At 37.0% G+C, this 15,702-nt stretch overlaps 2 protein-coding genes across 4 annotated transcripts; one reads left to right on the top strand and one right to left on the bottom strand.

Annotated features, from left to right (window-relative positions):
* Positions 1-1,687: 1,687 nt before the first annotated feature.
* poll (polymerase (DNA directed), lambda) lies at positions 1,688-10,735 on the bottom strand. 3 transcript variants are annotated; one of them, XM_028457478.1, is made up of 9 exons: positions 10,615-10,705; positions 8,356-8,520; positions 7,983-8,280; positions 6,002-6,095; positions 5,526-5,867; positions 5,240-5,413; positions 3,761-3,889; positions 3,196-3,364; positions 1,688-2,342 (listed from the first exon to the last, which is right to left on the bottom strand). In XM_028457478.1, the coding sequence occupies exons 2-9, from the start codon at positions 8,489-8,491 to the stop codon at positions 1,978-1,980; spliced, it is 1,707 nt and encodes a 568-aa protein (XP_028313279.1). In that variant the 5' UTR covers positions 8,492-8,520; positions 10,615-10,705; the 3' UTR covers positions 1,688-1,977. The 3 variants fall into 3 exon arrangements, with proteins under 3 accessions (XP_028313279.1, XP_028313287.1, XP_028313271.1); XM_028457486.1 differs by having other exon boundaries at positions 8,359-8,520; XM_028457470.1 differs by having other exon boundaries at positions 7,983-8,520; positions 10,615-10,735.
* Positions 10,499-15,665, top strand: dpcd (deleted in primary ciliary dyskinesia homolog (mouse)). Its single transcript, XM_028457501.1, has 6 exons — positions 10,499-10,938; positions 11,382-11,462; positions 12,796-12,920; positions 12,995-13,128; positions 14,487-14,589; positions 15,483-15,665. Exons 1-6 carry the CDS (start codon positions 10,875-10,877, stop codon positions 15,585-15,587), a joined length of 612 nt encoding a protein of 203 aa, XP_028313302.1. The 5' UTR covers positions 10,499-10,874; the 3' UTR covers positions 15,588-15,665.
* The last annotated feature ends 37 nt before the right edge of the window (positions 15,666-15,702 follow it).

Genomic DNA, 15,702 nt, shown 5'->3' with positions numbered 1-15,702 from the left:
CACGATCTCTGGATGCCTGAGCCACCACAACCCACCAACTACCTGTCCTAGCTGTAATAACCTCAGCCGAGGTCAGACGAGAAGGAGCTATGCTGGCTCTCGCTCTGAAGGCACAGATGAGTGAATCCCACTATACTCCACAGGATCATCACTTAGAGACCGCACAGCCATTTGCCATACATGCCCAGGAATTGCTCAGCACTACACCAGCTGACACCAGAAGAGCTTCCTGGTTCAAGGCAAGATGGCGGGAACAGTGGAGAGCAACAGAACCATCCAGGCTCCACTGCTACATTGAGGACCCCACATATGTCCCTGGCAAGCACCTACCCCGAAAGCAGTGGACAACCCTCAACGGCCTGAGGACAGGTGTGGGACATTTCGGAGAATCAATGCAGTGATTGGGCCTTGCAAACAGTGCCCACTGTGATTGTGGAGACCCCCTACAGACTGTTGACCAGTTGCCCCAAACACCGGCCACCAAACGGTGACCTTGGCCCAATGAACCAGGATGATGAGATGCTGGAATGGCTTGCTGCAACAGAGCTGAGGTTCTGAAGACATACGCAAGAAGAAATGAAAACACTAAGTAGCTTCATTTGTTTTGTATGAAGCAGTAACCCAACAATAGCCACTTGAGGACCCATATGAGCTGCCTGGTTGCAGCAACATTTCCTTTTTTTATTTAACCTGGTTGGTTGCCAGTGTGTGAGTTTGAGTTCTGGAGTTCTCTGTGTGCAGTTGCAACATAGGTTCTCTCTTTTTTAGAAAAACTTTTATCAGGTTGAATAGTCAAGAAATGAATGTGTTTCCCTTCCTCTGCTCCAAGTATTCTTCAATGACCATGATGAACAACTAGTTTGAATACAGATGGGTGCTTGTGGAACATCTGATTCTGTTAGCCAGGACACCATGGGTCTTGCAGGGTTGGGGTCAATTACATTTTTCAGTCAGAATTACATTTTCATTTACCCATGTTAATTACAATCACGGTGACCAGCATTTTTCCCAATTACAATTATTCTTTTTATCCTCAGAAAGTCAATTCCATCTAAGCCTTTTTTGTGTCTGTATACCCCTAGATTTATTTATCTTTTAATACTAAAATATGGGAAAGCTTGATATGAAACATATTTTAATAATTGTTAACTATATGTGAAGAAGTGTAACATGGTTCCTCAGTTTTGTGTTACATTCTCATTGACAATTTTTATAACATTTCCATGGCAATCACAATTACAAAGTGAATTATCTGAACTCAATTACAATTTCATTACAAACACAATAGCAACACATTTTTAGAATAACAATTATAACTATAATTATGGCATAATTGTAATTATCAATTACAATTATCATTGACCCCAACCCTGCTTGTCACCAATGAAATCAAATGTACAAATGTAAGGAGATTTACTAATACCAACTGATAAAAAATAAATGAGTCATAATGCAACCTAATAACTTTAAAGTGTATTTTCTTTATTTTATTGTGAAATTCACATGAAAAGGATGTTGTAGATGATGAACATTATTTTCAATTTGTGGGCGTGACAATAGTTACTGATTGAATTAGGGCTTTTATATTAAAACATGTTTATACATTCAGACAGATTTAGGCTTTAAAAGGACAAACCATTCTTAATAAACAGGAAAAGTCTTCAAAATAAAGCAGACCATGCACAGATCAATGACATAATAGTGTTTTATTATTAATAATATGTTTTTTATAGAATATATTGGGAAGTTGTATAATTTAAAATGAGCTTTTACCGCAATTACTTACATTCAAAATGTAGTGTTTTACCAAAATTATTGAACCTGTTCTTAATTCCTGACAGATCCATTGATCAGGTAATCTTTCCAGGTTAAATACAGCTCCAACATGATCCGTAGTGTCTCATAAATTCATAAAGCAGCTCAGTTAAAACTCATTAATATTAGGTTTAAAAAAAATCAGACATGACCTCGTGATCATCACCAGTCTCTTTCATGAGGCTGTCTGAACGGTATTCCTAACAAGCTGAAAACATCCTTCTCCGTCAGTGTGTGGAGTGGGGTGCCATTGTGCACCTTTGCGCTACCGTGACGCACCACGTCCTTGTTCAGCGAGTGCTCCGACAGGCTCATCTGTTTGGTTTTTGCGAGGGCTCTCATTGAGCGGTTAAAATGTGCCGATCCAGTGAAATACATGATAGCACAGGCGAACTCGTCGTACGGCACCACGATGATGTCCAGCCTGCGGTGGCGGTGGCTTTCTGCTCCTGGCAGGCGGCAAACACCCATGTACTTCTTCTGCTCTCCGTTCTCCTCGTGGCTCACCAGGTCGTCCGTTAGGAACCCTTCAAAGGAAACAGGCTGGAGTTAGAGCTGGGCGATATGGACCAAAACTAGTCATAACTTGACATTTTTTCTGAAAATGGCGATATACAACATCAATCTCAATATTTTTTAACTCAATAAAGTCTTACCAGAAAGACAATTCTGGGTTAAATTTGCTAATGCAAAATGCTACACAGGCACATTTATTTACAAACAGCTGCACAACATGTGTCACTTTTGGCTTTTTCTCCTCTAAGGGACAGCACGTGTGAGTGAGTTCTGTAGTGTGGCTTGTTTAGGGGAAAATCTGGGTTAGAACGCACTCAGAAATCATCTAACTGTGCTTTTTATGCTGTTCTGAAAAGTAGAAAAAGCAGTGGCTCATGAAAAGAGTATTTTAATACAAAATAAGCTTTAAAATATATATATTTCAGAAATATGAATTGTAAAGAAGGACACTGTCTGACTGTACTCTATGAACAATATTAAACACTTGTGTGATGTGATTTTTACTATGTGATTGTATAAATAAAATTAAGATTATATATATAGATATATCTCGATATAGGCGATATTGTCATTTTCTATATCGACAAAATAGAAAACCAGATATATTTTGAACCACAATATATTATAATCATTTTTAAATCCAAGTTTTTCTCGACTGCGTATGACTGAGGGACATTTTTAATCATAATATTGTTGATTTAATGTTTTTCTGCTGATGTTAATGTTCTTATTGATTTTGAAGCTGTTGAATGTTTTCTGTTGCACTTTCTCTACATGTAAAGCATACTGAACTGCCTTGTGTATGAAATTAAATAAATGAAAAATAAATTAGCCTTGCCTCGCCTTTAAAAAGATGAGACTCACCAGTTTCGTGAAGGCGCTGTAACACTTTGCTGAACACGCCTTTGTGGGATTTGCCATTGGGGTGCGTTATGAGCACATCCACATCTCCACACGTGGCCTTTCCACGGCGGTAGGAACCGCACGCCATCGCCACCAGTCCTGGGTCTATGGCCTGTGTGGCATCCCTCACCTGATCGTGGCATAGCATGAAAATAGTTAACATGTGCATTTACAGAACTTTTGTGTGTGCATATCGAAGCATCCCACATCATTTTTAAAAGCCTGAGGGAGCGCACACATGCTTTAGCTATCCGTCTTTCACTGGCAACTTTGAAGGAAAAAGAAAATCCACGTAATTCAATATGAAAACAACTCATGTACAAAACACTCTGTGCTGAAGAGATTTCTCTGGCAGAGCTAAAATGTGGCAAAATCTTGAATTTTCTCATTTCCTTCCAGTCAAATGATTTGATCCGACTCAAGCCTGGTTTATTCATTTCCACAGTGTACAACAAGAAAGGCTGGAATATCTGGAATAATTTTTTTTTTTATTTACAGACTGCGAGACGATGGCTGGATACATTACCACTTTCTCAATAGCTGCAGCCTCCGCTCGTGGCATTCGGTCTAAGAAGTCATCGTAGTGCTGAAGTCCAATTTTCTGAGTGTGGGTGAGATGGGCTTTAGTGCGGATGTCATCCAGAGTACGAAAACCCTGAGAGAAAAGGAACATTTAAAAAAAAAATTGTGAATTCAATATTGGATTACCTTATGCATTGTAAAGTTGTATTCGTTAAAAATCCATCATTTACTATAATTGTGTTGAAAAAATACGGATGAAGCACGAAGGTAAATTAATGCCATACTTTCGATTTGTAACATTTCCTGGAACAGATTTTGTTTGGTTTAATTAATTAATGAATTAATTAACTAAATTATTATTATTTAATTATTATTAACTAAATTCATTATTTTACTTTGTAGACGTCTGATTACACGTGTTTTCTTGTTTTGCGTTATATTTGCACACCTGTTTAATCCTGATTATTCGTATTTAATCCTTATTTAATAATTAATCCTTATTCTTGAGTTTATATAATCATTGTCTTGGTCTCTATGTTTACTTTCAACCTTGTTATAATTTCTACTTGCAGCCACTGTAACAAAAGAAATTTCCCCCTTTGGTTTATTGAAGTATTTCTGGTTCTGATTTCCATAAATAAATAAAAAGCTATAAAACTTTTAAACCCTCTGAAAAGCTTTGAAGCCTAATAGGACCGGGTTCAATTCCAGCTTTTAGACAATTGGTTTTGATAATTAATCTTTTGTATTTTGACAATAAAAGCTCCTCGTTTACATTATTTCAATCCATAGGCGCTCACCTGGGAATAAGGTTGATATTAGAATTTCCCACTCTCTCCAGTAAAGTAAAAAGTGTTTTCTCTTTTAGTTAAAGTCCTCATGAGGCCTTAAAGGGATCCTCCATCTATTCCTAACAAACACATTTTTATGCCCCATATTCATCTTTTTTTTAAAAAATGGGACTACTTTACAGTTCTAGAGCCTGTGTTCCACCATCTTGAAATCATGTGATTGATGACATCACACGCACCCACTGCATTCAGTCTGCTTTTTAGATCATTAAGTAGCTTTTTCGGTCAAAATGCCAACTTGTGCTGCTTTTAGTTGCTCTAAAAAACCAGGAAAAGTTAAAGATGTTGATTTTACCGAAAGAGGATATAAACAGTTGTGACCCAAAAATATCCGTGACCGCAGGGGGCGACAGTTCCAACTCTGCGGAATTGTAGTAGACAACGAAACAGAGAAGAAGAGCTCTCCTCAGGAACCTTTGGAGCTATGTTGGCATTTTTGGGGTTAGGTGGAGGGATCTAGTGGGGTTAGGGTTTGGGGTTGTGGTTAGGGTAACGAAGGGTTAGGGTTAGGGTACAGAACGACACTTAACGACAGCCTTCATGACACCTTTATCAGGCTAATGACAGGTGTTATATCATAATCATGACAGTGTAATATCAACCTTATGTATGAAGTGTTACCACATTTTTACCTGTTGATACCACAGCTGTGCAGTTTTGGCCCCTGCGCCCCAGATGTTGGTGAACAGCTCCAGCACAGGCACGGCCTCCCCGATGTGATCAAGCTTCCGTAAGTGACCGCTCTCCATGATCTCATCAATTTTGTCGGCCATGCGTTTTCCTATTCCTGGGATCTGACAGGCTTCCTGAAACCGTGGGACAGAGTTGTACTCATGAGGATAAAAACTAAACCCAGTCACAACCACAGCTATCACCCGTGTTGTTACAGGTATATTTCTGGCGTCTGGATCAGGTTACCTGATAGGAAGTGACAGGTTTGTGGTAACTCTTGAGGGCGTTGACAGCTTTGGAGTAACCCAGTGCTCTCCACTTGTCTCCCTGATGTGTGTAGGCCTTGGCCAGCACTTCCAGTTTGTCTGTGATGTGCTTGTTGAAGTTGTTGCTTTTAGATTGAGAAGACTGAGCGCAGACCCACTTTCCTGAAACTGGCTTCTGAGGAGCAGTGTGTGGACCTGGCTCGTCGATGGTGGGGGCAGCAGGACCCCCCTCTTTGGGGTTCAGGCCTGTGAGAAGAGCTTCCAGGTCGTTTTGAGAGACACCGTCTTCATCTCGCACCTCACCCTTACCTTCTGTGATTGTCTGGGGGGAGAAATATACCATAGATGTATGAGTTGAAAAATCCAATGACCATTTTAACCTCCACCAAAATGACTGAAGGAGTTAAAATGAAAGAATATGATTGTAATGTTGTTTAAATGTACAGCGTTTATTACCTCTTGTTTGGTCATTTCACTCCCAACCTCAAAAACAACATCTGGAACCGCTGTAACATTTTGCAAGTCCTCCTTTAGGAGTTCATTTTCAGTTCTGCTTCAATGAAAAAAAAAACAACAGTGTCAAACTGAATAACATCAAAAATGTTGGAAATGATCTTTGACGGTAAATAATACATCTATTAATCAAATTACTCTATCTAATTTCATATTCCCACGTCTGTCTGATTCACGCGAGCATTGAACCCTTGACAGGTCCCCAGTACACAAACACATATGTTCACTCCTCAAATCAATTTAGATCTCCTAGCACATGTGTCAAACTCGTGGCCCGTGGGCCAAATCCATCCCTTTGTAGCATCCTTCGGCCCGCAGGAGTAAGTATAAATGACAGAGAAAACATGAATCATTGCTTAAATGAAATTGAACAATATTTGCAGGGGCTCGTATTTTTCCCGGTGCTTATATCGCATGATGGAAGTCATCTTTAATTGTTTAAACAGTTGAAAAAACTCAAACTTTTTCCAAAATCCTTCAATTTTCCTGAAATTATGACATAATATTTCCCTTAATCAAATAGAAATTGGTCACAAAATCTAGGAAATTAAACGTGAAGACCCTGTGGGGACTGATATCTGTCACTTATTGCTTGGATATGGTGGGTTTCTTACATATTTTGTATTTTCTGTATAAACTAGGACACAATAATGTTGAAATTACTAGTTTTCCCACATAAAATCTGTGGCCTACTTCAGATCAAACTGCTCCATATTTGACCCCTGAATTAAAATGAATTTGACACCCCTTCCCAAACATATATATTCCCAAAGTGGGGTATGCAAATTGTCATAGGGGGTACGTGAAAATAAAAAAATAATTAAGAACCAGCGTGACAACATTGGAAACTTGAATATAAATCGACTAGCAGTCAGGAGCCTCCATACATTGCCACAAATTACACATTAAGATTACCCTCTAGTGGTGACAAGGATTACAAAGTAAATACAGAACAAGACTTTGTGTGGAGAATGATTTAAGACTCAGACTTTCCCAAATTCAGCCAAACATTGCAGAGATCTCAACCTCACCCTTCTCATCAAAGTTGTAGCAAGTTGTATTTCACAGTTTCAGGGTGATGAATATGTTGCATTACTGCTTTATGTTCAATCAACTAATGATTGGTAGATTTATTTATTTTTTTAAAAAGAGATTTGTTTATTACTGATAATAATTATTATATCTTATTCACCAACTTATGGAAGCCTGTTTCCAACACTAAAAAAATAAAAAAAAAATCACTATGGAAAGTCATTATTGAGTTAATAAATTCATAATTATGAGATAGAAATGTATAATTATGAGAAAGAAAGTCATAATTTAATTTATTTCTAATGCAAATTTGCAAAGAAACATACAGAAATGTGACAGAATCATTTTGCAATAAATACTTATTTTTTTACTTCCACTATTTTCTACACTGTGTACCATGTGTTGAAATGTAAGAACTGAAAAAACAGCCAAAATATGTTTTTAATTAATAAATTATTATTCAAAGTGTAATTAAGAATGACAGCCAATGTTGGTAGACTGCAGCAAATGCTCAGTTTGTATCTCATAATTATGACTTTCTATCTCATAAATATGAGAGCAAAAATGGGCTTCCATATCAACAAGATAGGTAAAATTCATGGACAAATTTCACTGTAGGGCTACATTGTATTTGTCATTACATGATTATGTTTTTTAAGTGTGCCAGAGTAGGGGGTACATGGCTTTAGGTTAAAGGTCTGAAGGGGTACAGGACATTATTTTAAATGGATACTTTACACAAAGTGATTTAAGGCAGGATGAATTTTACTTGTATTATTAAGCTCAGAAGTAGTGTTTTTGTATCTAGGCCAGATATTATTTCACAGAGTGATGACACAGCTTTGAAGCACTGATGTGATGACAAAATGCAGCGTTAGGTAAGATCTCCCACCTTTTGGTTAAAAGGAGGCTGTAGCTGCCCGTTTCCACCAGTTGTTTCTCACTGATGCACAAACTCAGCCAGGAGCATTTCACCAGTTCAACTCCAGGGGGCATACTATCCACTTTCAGCAAACGCAGTGCCCTGTCACAATCCATGTTGTCATCAACCACCACATGAGTAACCTTTTCACACAGAGAAGCCACCGTTTGTCCTCCATTACTCTGAATTTGTGTTTGGAAGATCTGGCATCGAGCGTTTCCAATTCCAGCTGGCAGGACGTAGACGGTGACACCTTTGAACAAGTATCCTAAGCCAGAAGAGAAGGACATCAGCAGCTCATAAAACGGTATATCCATCAATCTAATAAACAAAACACACAGACCACCTGTGACATTGTGTTCCTTAGCTTCCTCCTCCTCCTTTTTCTTCTTCTTCAGTGGAAGTGTTTCCGCTCCCTGCAAAACTTTGACTCGTTTCACTTTGGGGAAAGCTTTCCTGATCCCATGAAGAGGCTCCATGTCATCTGGAGAGACCTGGAGCCGCTGGCCTGAGGTAGAAAAGAGCAGAGGTGTAAAAAGTACTTATATATCATACTTAAGTGGAGGCAGTTATTTGATTGAAATTATACTCAAAGTACAAGTACAAGTAAGTCATTAGAGCAGGGATTCTCAACATTTCTCACCCTTTGACCCACATTTTCCCACTTTCTTTTTAGAACCAAATTTTGTTTTTTAAAAATAGTTGTTGTAAACACACATATATAATCTTTTTTAAACATGAATCCATATATTTTCCTGTGCAACATGCATTTCACAGCATGCCTGTCAAAAGAACATGTTCTTTCAAAGTAAAAGACAAGTCCAACATGAGAGATATCAAGAATTTATTTATTTTTGACCGGCTGGTCACGACCCACCCAGTAGAGGTCAACGACCCACTTTTGGGTCCCGACCCACCAGTTGAGAATCACTGCATTAGGGGTGTGTATTGCCTGTAGGGTTGGGAACTTCTGGGTACCTCACGATACGATAAACGATACAAACCTCACGATAATGATTCTCACGATATGACAATACTGCAATTATCAATATATTGGTCAGAAATCAATCTACGATAATCTATGACATAACAAGAAAAAGATTAAGTGAAAAAATAATTTTTTTATTTTATATCTCTGAAAGACAATAAATATGAAAAAGTGTCCTATGAACAGTGGCACTATTTTAGTGTAACATTTCTGTAAATAAGTGTCAACATACCAATGTAAATGATAACTATCTCCAATAGTGCTTTGTGTAAACAATAAATAGGGTCTTTCTTACCAGTGACACCATCATAGTGCAATATTCCACTAAACAATATATTGATTCCTTCAACAAACAGTGACAAAATTTCTGTGAAGACCTACCTGCACATTTTAGTGAAAAAGCAGAAAAGGTTTTGAAAATAATAAAATAAATCTTAAATCTCCAAAACAAAAAAAATTAAAAAAAATAAAAAAATTTGATAGCGCGAGCATATCAATTATCGATTGTGCGAGAAAATATTGTGATATATCGATGTATCAAGATATTTCACAAGGCAATTATTGCAATTTTTTTTAAATATATGATTTAAGAAACAATTAATCTGTAAATGTGTACACCTTCATGAGAACATTATGTATGAAATTTATTTTATTGGCATATTTTACACTCAAAACATTGGCTTTAACATGCCATGTGCCAACAACTTAAAATAAAAAAATAACATACAATCTGCCTGTGGTTTTTAAGCCAACTTTGACTTTAATGCAACGTGACTTTAGTGCAACTTAACAGAGGTACAGTATATGCCTAGAACAACAAATAAATGCAGAAAGTTAGTACTTTCTTTTTAGATTTTTTTTTTTTTTTTTAAACACAAGCTGGTCAACATGTCCATATTTCAACTTCTTTGTGCAGTTACAATGTCTCCTGCAGTGGTCTCCTGGTTAAATAAAGGTAGATAAATAAATAAATCGATATGGATGCATTTTAAATCGATCCGAGAATATCTATAATAATTAGCAGCTGCCTATAAAATTGTAGCAAAGGTATGTCGTAGGTTAGTAAGTAGGTTATTGCAGGTTTTTTTTTTTTCAATCTTGGGGTTAGGACCCCATGTGGGGTCGCCTAACATGACTACTGAATGGTAAAAAAAAAAAAAAAAAAACAAAGTGTAAGAATACTTGTATAGTTTCCGGGTGAAACTAAGTGTACATAACATAGTAGGGGCCCAACAAGATGATTTGTACCTAGGGCCCAAAATATGGTGCTACGCCCCTGCCTGTCAGCGACCACGTTCAGTTCACGGAGAATGTTGCCATGGTGACTGACATACTCGTCATATTTGAACGTACCTCTCTTCCAAGAATCAGGAAAAACAGTTTCCCTCATTTGAGCCTGAATATACTCAGAGTTTGAACATAACCCGCTTTCTGGAATTAGCTTAGCTCGTTATTTGTAGCTTTCGATTATTAATTAATTATAAAAGTATTTAGTTTTTAAATCACTGTTAACCTTTACCGTATAAACCTAACACTACCCGGTGCAAGATTTACAGAGTATATTTGAGTTTAGCTCATTATAAACGGTTTAATTTGTTTGAGTTTGGGTCTTACCCCTGCTCAGTTGAAAACGATCCTACCGGAAGCTTGAGTACAATTGTTTTACTTCCGGGTTGTACATTTTGTTTTTGAAAATACACGTAGGCATTACTTCACATTATCATAGTTTTTTTTTTTCCTTTAAAGAAATACAATAAAATTAGCTTTCGGAGTATATTTTAAATTCTGCTACGAATTAATATTTCGTTACTCTGACGTTTACGTGACGTATTGAGACCGGAAGCAGCGTGAGTGGATGAAACATCTCAGGAAACATGGCTGTTCAGAGCTGGATTGATGCCTTAAAATCTTCCAAGAAAACTGCGCTGATAGATGACGGTGAGTGTTACAGGTTAACGGGTTCTTCTCGGGTTAAAATTACTGCGATAGCTTGTTGTCTTTATGTCGCGGTGCTGGTTGTTTAACTCGAGTTACTTTAGCAGCTAGCTTTGATGCTAATGTTAGCGTTGCTAGGCAACAAGCAGGCGCCACCACTGTGTAAAACTATGCTTTGTAAAGAAAATACGAAGTAAAATACAGAAACATTTGTTTTAATGAGCGTTTGTTGGTCTATTTTTGCATTCTGCTCTGTCTCTGGTCTGGAATAAAAATGGATTGTTGGAATGTAATAAAATATGACATTTATAATTGAAAGTTTGAAATCTATCGGTAGCCATTAATGTGCTTGTTGTATAGATAGATATATGGATAGATGAATAGATACTATAGATATATACTTTATTATCATTTGTGTGTGTCTATTTCCCAAACCTTCACTGCAGGTAAAAGGAAGATCCACTACCTCTTCACAGATGGAAAGGAAATGGCAGAGGAGTATGACCTAAAGACAGATGAGCTTATTGGTTAGAGGCGCAGCTTCTTTTTTTAATATACAGCTGGGTTGGTGCAATGGTTAAAGCAGAACTAAGTAACTATTTCACCTTAATAAATCCTTCTCATAGTCCCTGTGAGGGTAATACAAGTGTTTATGGGGTGAACGGGGGGTCTTTCATCCCCCCCTGCTGTCTCTGGCCAGAAAAACGCACTTGCAAATTTCCCAGCCTCCGACCCGGTGGCAAGACGTATTGTTTTACGGCAGCCCAATACAAACTAATGCTATATTATGCACGCGGTTGTCTACAAATTCACTTTTATCCAACTTATATCAGGGCGGAGCCAGCAAAAAAAAAGGTAGAGAAGACCTTTGTCAGAGGAACGGAGCAACTCCATGCAGTGACAGCTCAGCAGCAACACGCAGCAATCACACACACTGTCGTCACGGCAGCAGGCACGCGCACACATTCGCAACCCAGCACTCCATCAGGCAGCACACACACAAATGGCCATCTATCTATCTATCTATCCATCTTCAGAGCTGCTTTGTCAGCACACAAACACACACATTTCCACACTCCCTTCTGTATTTATCCCACATCATTATTTTATTTTACTCGTCTCTCTTCCTCATACTGTTCACATGGTCACATGGGACTATACGTGTGAAAGCACCCTTAGTGTCACTGTTGAATTAGGATTTTTCAGTGATCGGTTGCTACTGTCTTGGTAGAACAAAGGTGCGTATGTAGCTGTGGGGTGCGGAGTGTTCATGACAATGACATAACCAAAAGGAACCTTTAAGAGGAGCTCTAAGTGCAAGTTACTTATTTCTGCTTTAACATCAGGAATGTCACACTCATTTTAGTTCAGGGGCCGAATATAAAGTAGTTTGATCTTAAGTAGATGAGAAAACAAGCAATTTCAACAATAATTTCCCCAAGTTGCACTTTGACGTATAAAAAAAAACAGTATATAAATACGCCGACAATATCCAAGCAATAAGTGACAGATATCAGGCCCTACAGGATTTTCTCTTTTAAATTTAATTTATATTGTGACTCATTTTTATTTAATTTTGGGAAATGATGACAAATTATTTCAGGACGATTGAGTCCTTTGAAAAATTTCAGATTTAAAATGACTGCAGTCATGTGATGATAAAATAAAATATTGTGAAGTTTCATTGAATTAGTGTATTTAAAAGGGCTCACTTATAACTGAAAAAATAACTAAATTATTTGGTAATTTACACAATAATTCATGTGATCTCTGTCATTTTTACTGTCTCCTGTGGGCCAAATTGGTTGCTCTAAAGGGCACATGTTGTTTGTATCTAAAGTAACATCTTGCATATTTCAGTGCGGAAATGGCGACAGAAAAGCAGTCTTGGTGGACAGGGCCTGTGGCAGGTGGAGGTCGGCGAGCCAATCACAGGCTCTACTTCATCTTTAGACTCTGAGTTATTGAAAGAAAACTCTTCCAATGTATGCTTGTTTTTTAATTTAACACTTAAATATTGAATGTTCATGTTTTTATACAGATTTTTCGTGTTTTTTAGCCTTTGTTTTTGCGCAAAGACACAAAGACTAGCTTTCAGTGGAGAATACGCAACCTTTGCTACCCCAAAGATGTCTTCAGTGTGTCTGTGGAGCAGTCCGAGAAGTGTATTATCATCAAAACCTCCAACAAAAAGTAAGTGTATGGCGTCATTGCTCTAACTCAGTGGTTCCCAAACTTTATAGGCTCAAGTTTATAGTTTAGGGGTCTGCAACCTTTACTCTCAAAAGAGCCATTTTTCCTAATCTCGCCAGGATTAAAGTCCTTCCAGAGCAAAAAAAAATCCATTCTCAATGAAGACAATACAGTGTATAAATTTCTATACAGTTCAAATAATTTTCCGAGTTAATTAAATTGTTAAGCGACAAAAATAAACTTGAATTTTATAACACATGATCATGTCGGTCAACATACAGTATGCTAATTGCTAATTTCTTGCAACCTATCCAGCTTGCATTGTAAGCCGGCATGTTTGCAATTAAATAAATCTATCCCCACACAAATAAAATCTTCATTTTCTTACAGAATAATCTTTTTGTTAGCTAAATTATCTTAATTGCAAGGAAAATTGATGGTCTGTAGAGGTTACAGGAGGTGAAGTAGGAAGATGCCTGAGTTGTTGCTCAATGTGATTTTTTTTTTTGTCCTAATTTTATTTGAAGTTAATGTCATTAATCATCAATACCATCTGTAAGAAATAACAATTCATTCTAATATATATAGCCACATGAGGCTCCAGAGCCACAGGTTGCAGACCCCTGCTATAGTTGATGTGGGACCAAGACTGATCCTTGTATTTACAGTTCATGTTCTTGTCAAGATCATTTCTATCATCATTTTGTGTGTTTTTGTTATTTTGTGTATGTTGTTGTTTCTTGTTCTTTTTTATTATTCTGTATATTTTTCTCTTATTTTCTGTGTTTTTTTGTCTTTTTGTGGTGTTGTTGTTGGTATTATTTGAATTAATACCTTTCAGTGTGTGTTTTTGGTGTCATTTTGTATGTTTCTCTGTGATTTTTGTGTATTTTGTAGTGATCTTGTGTACTTTTCTTTCATTTAGTGTGTCTTTGTTGTTGTTGTTGTTGTGTGTGTTGCTGGTAATAGTAAGTGTATTTCTCTCTTCGTGCATGTGTGTGTTTTAGGTGTCAATTTGTGTATTTTGTTGTTGTTTGTCTGTTCTTTTTTATCCAGTATATTTTTCTCTTATTTTTTGCGCGTTTTTGTCGTTGTTTTGTGAGTTGCTTGTAATATTTAGTATGATTATGATTTTTTTCACTAGAAATAAACATTATACAACCCTATATTTTAATGCTTTCATTTTTTAATTTTCCACTCTCTCTGTCACGTACCCCCTGTAGTGCCATCGCATACCCCTAGGGGTACACGTACCCCCATTTGAGAAAGTAGGCTTTAATCCTTCCCTGTAGATGGTGCTGTTTAAAATGTAATAGCAACCTTTGTTGTTTTGCTCATGGCTGTCTGTGTGTCTTCAGGTATTATAAGAAGTTTACTATTCCTGATCTGGAGCGAACTCACATCCCATTAGAAGACTCTGCACTGAGTTTCTCTCATGCCAACAACACCCTAATCATTAGTGTAAGTGTCACTCAATGAACTGAAATAAAAATCAATACTTATATTTGCATTCATTCATTTATCTTTCTGTACCTGCTTTGTTTTACGTAATAGCCTCGGTCAAGGATCACCAACCTTTCTAAAACTGTGAGCTACTTCATAGGTACTGAACAGTTCCAAGGGCTTAAATACCAAATGTTCACGGTTTCACTTTAATTAGATGCTAAGATAATGAGGAAGGATAGAGCAGTAGCATAAAAAGGTAGAAAATGTTGAAGTTTCAACATGCATCAACGCTTTTATTTCTTCTAATTTATGCAATTGTTTCATTTTCATTATATTTTATAGGAAATGATCATCTTCCTATTTTACTGGCTCCTAACAAACAACTTTAACTAATCGTATAAAATGTAACAATATGTATATCATTTGTAAAATGTAAAACTCATGTTATATTTTATGAAAATACACCTTGCGTTTTTAAAAATACATGTTATATATCATATTATATATAGCATACCACAACCCATACACCAAATCTGCAACACTTAAAAACATTTGTCACAATGTTTCAGTGAAAATAAACATTTATAGAAAGTTAATTTAATACTAAAACTTTATCAGGTGCAGCGGTATTTAACTCTGCAAAGTAATATCTAAATCTGTCATACGTATGTATTTATCTTTGTGAGTTTGAATCCATTGGTGACGAGAGCTTCTGAGGGTTCCTCACATGGTCCATGCGGGCTAACAGTGTTGGTTACCCCTGGGTTAGTTATTTCATTATTATAATTCATATCAAATGCAGTTTTCTCTTTTTGGCAAAAAAAATACTATTTTTTTTTTTTTTTCTTTCTTTCTAATACGCTCTCCTTAAATTCTCCATGTGATGGTTCTTCTTCTCTCGTGAACAGTACAAGAAGCCCAAAGAGATCCTGAACCTTGAGCAAGAGCTGCTGAAGGAGCTGAAGAGGCTGAAAGGAGCTGCTGAGGGCGACATGGACTGCAAAACCCAGTGACAGAATCACAGAACAGCTTTTTAGTTAAATACATGTCCATGTACAATCATTTATGATATAAAAACAAGTGAAAACTTTCTCTTTTTTTGTACTAGAGCTTGACAATATATCGAGT

This window comes from Gouania willdenowi, chromosome 1 (assembly GCF_900634775.1).
Source record: "Gouania willdenowi chromosome 1, fGouWil2.1, whole genome shotgun sequence".
Classification (NCBI taxonomy): domain Eukaryota; kingdom Metazoa; phylum Chordata; class Actinopteri; order Blenniiformes; family Gobiesocidae; genus Gouania; species Gouania willdenowi.
The sequence above is the reverse complement of the archived record's forward strand: the minus strand, read 5'-3'. Positions and strand labels throughout refer to the sequence as shown.

What these genes read in the sequence shown, in the direction of transcription:
- poll (XM_028457470.1), bottom strand. Translation starts at nt 8,491, where the DNA reads ATGGAGCCTCTTCATGGGATCAGGAAAGCTTTCCCCAAAGTGAAACGA. An exon ending in AGCCTCCTTTTAACCAAAAG is followed by an intron (nt 6,096 to 7,982) that starts GTGGGAGATCTT and finishes TCATTGAAGCAG; the next exon opens with AACTGAAAATGAACTCCTAA. An exon ending in CTGCAGCTATTGAGAAAGTG is followed by an intron (nt 3,365 to 3,760) that starts GTAATGTATCCA and finishes TGCCACGATCAG; the next exon opens with GTGAGGGATGCCACACAGGC.
- dpcd (XM_028457501.1), top strand. Translation starts at nt 10,875, where the DNA reads ATGGCTGTTCAGAGCTGGATTGATGCCTTAAAATCTTCCAAGAAAACT. An exon ending in AAAGACAGATGAGCTTATTG is followed by an intron (nt 11,463 to 12,795) that starts GTTAGAGGCGCA and finishes TGCATATTTCAG; the next exon opens with TGCGGAAATGGCGACAGAAA. An exon ending in ATCAAAACCTCCAACAAAAA is followed by an intron (nt 13,129 to 14,486) that starts GTAAGTGTATGG and finishes GTGTGTCTTCAG; the next exon opens with GTATTATAAGAAGTTTACTA.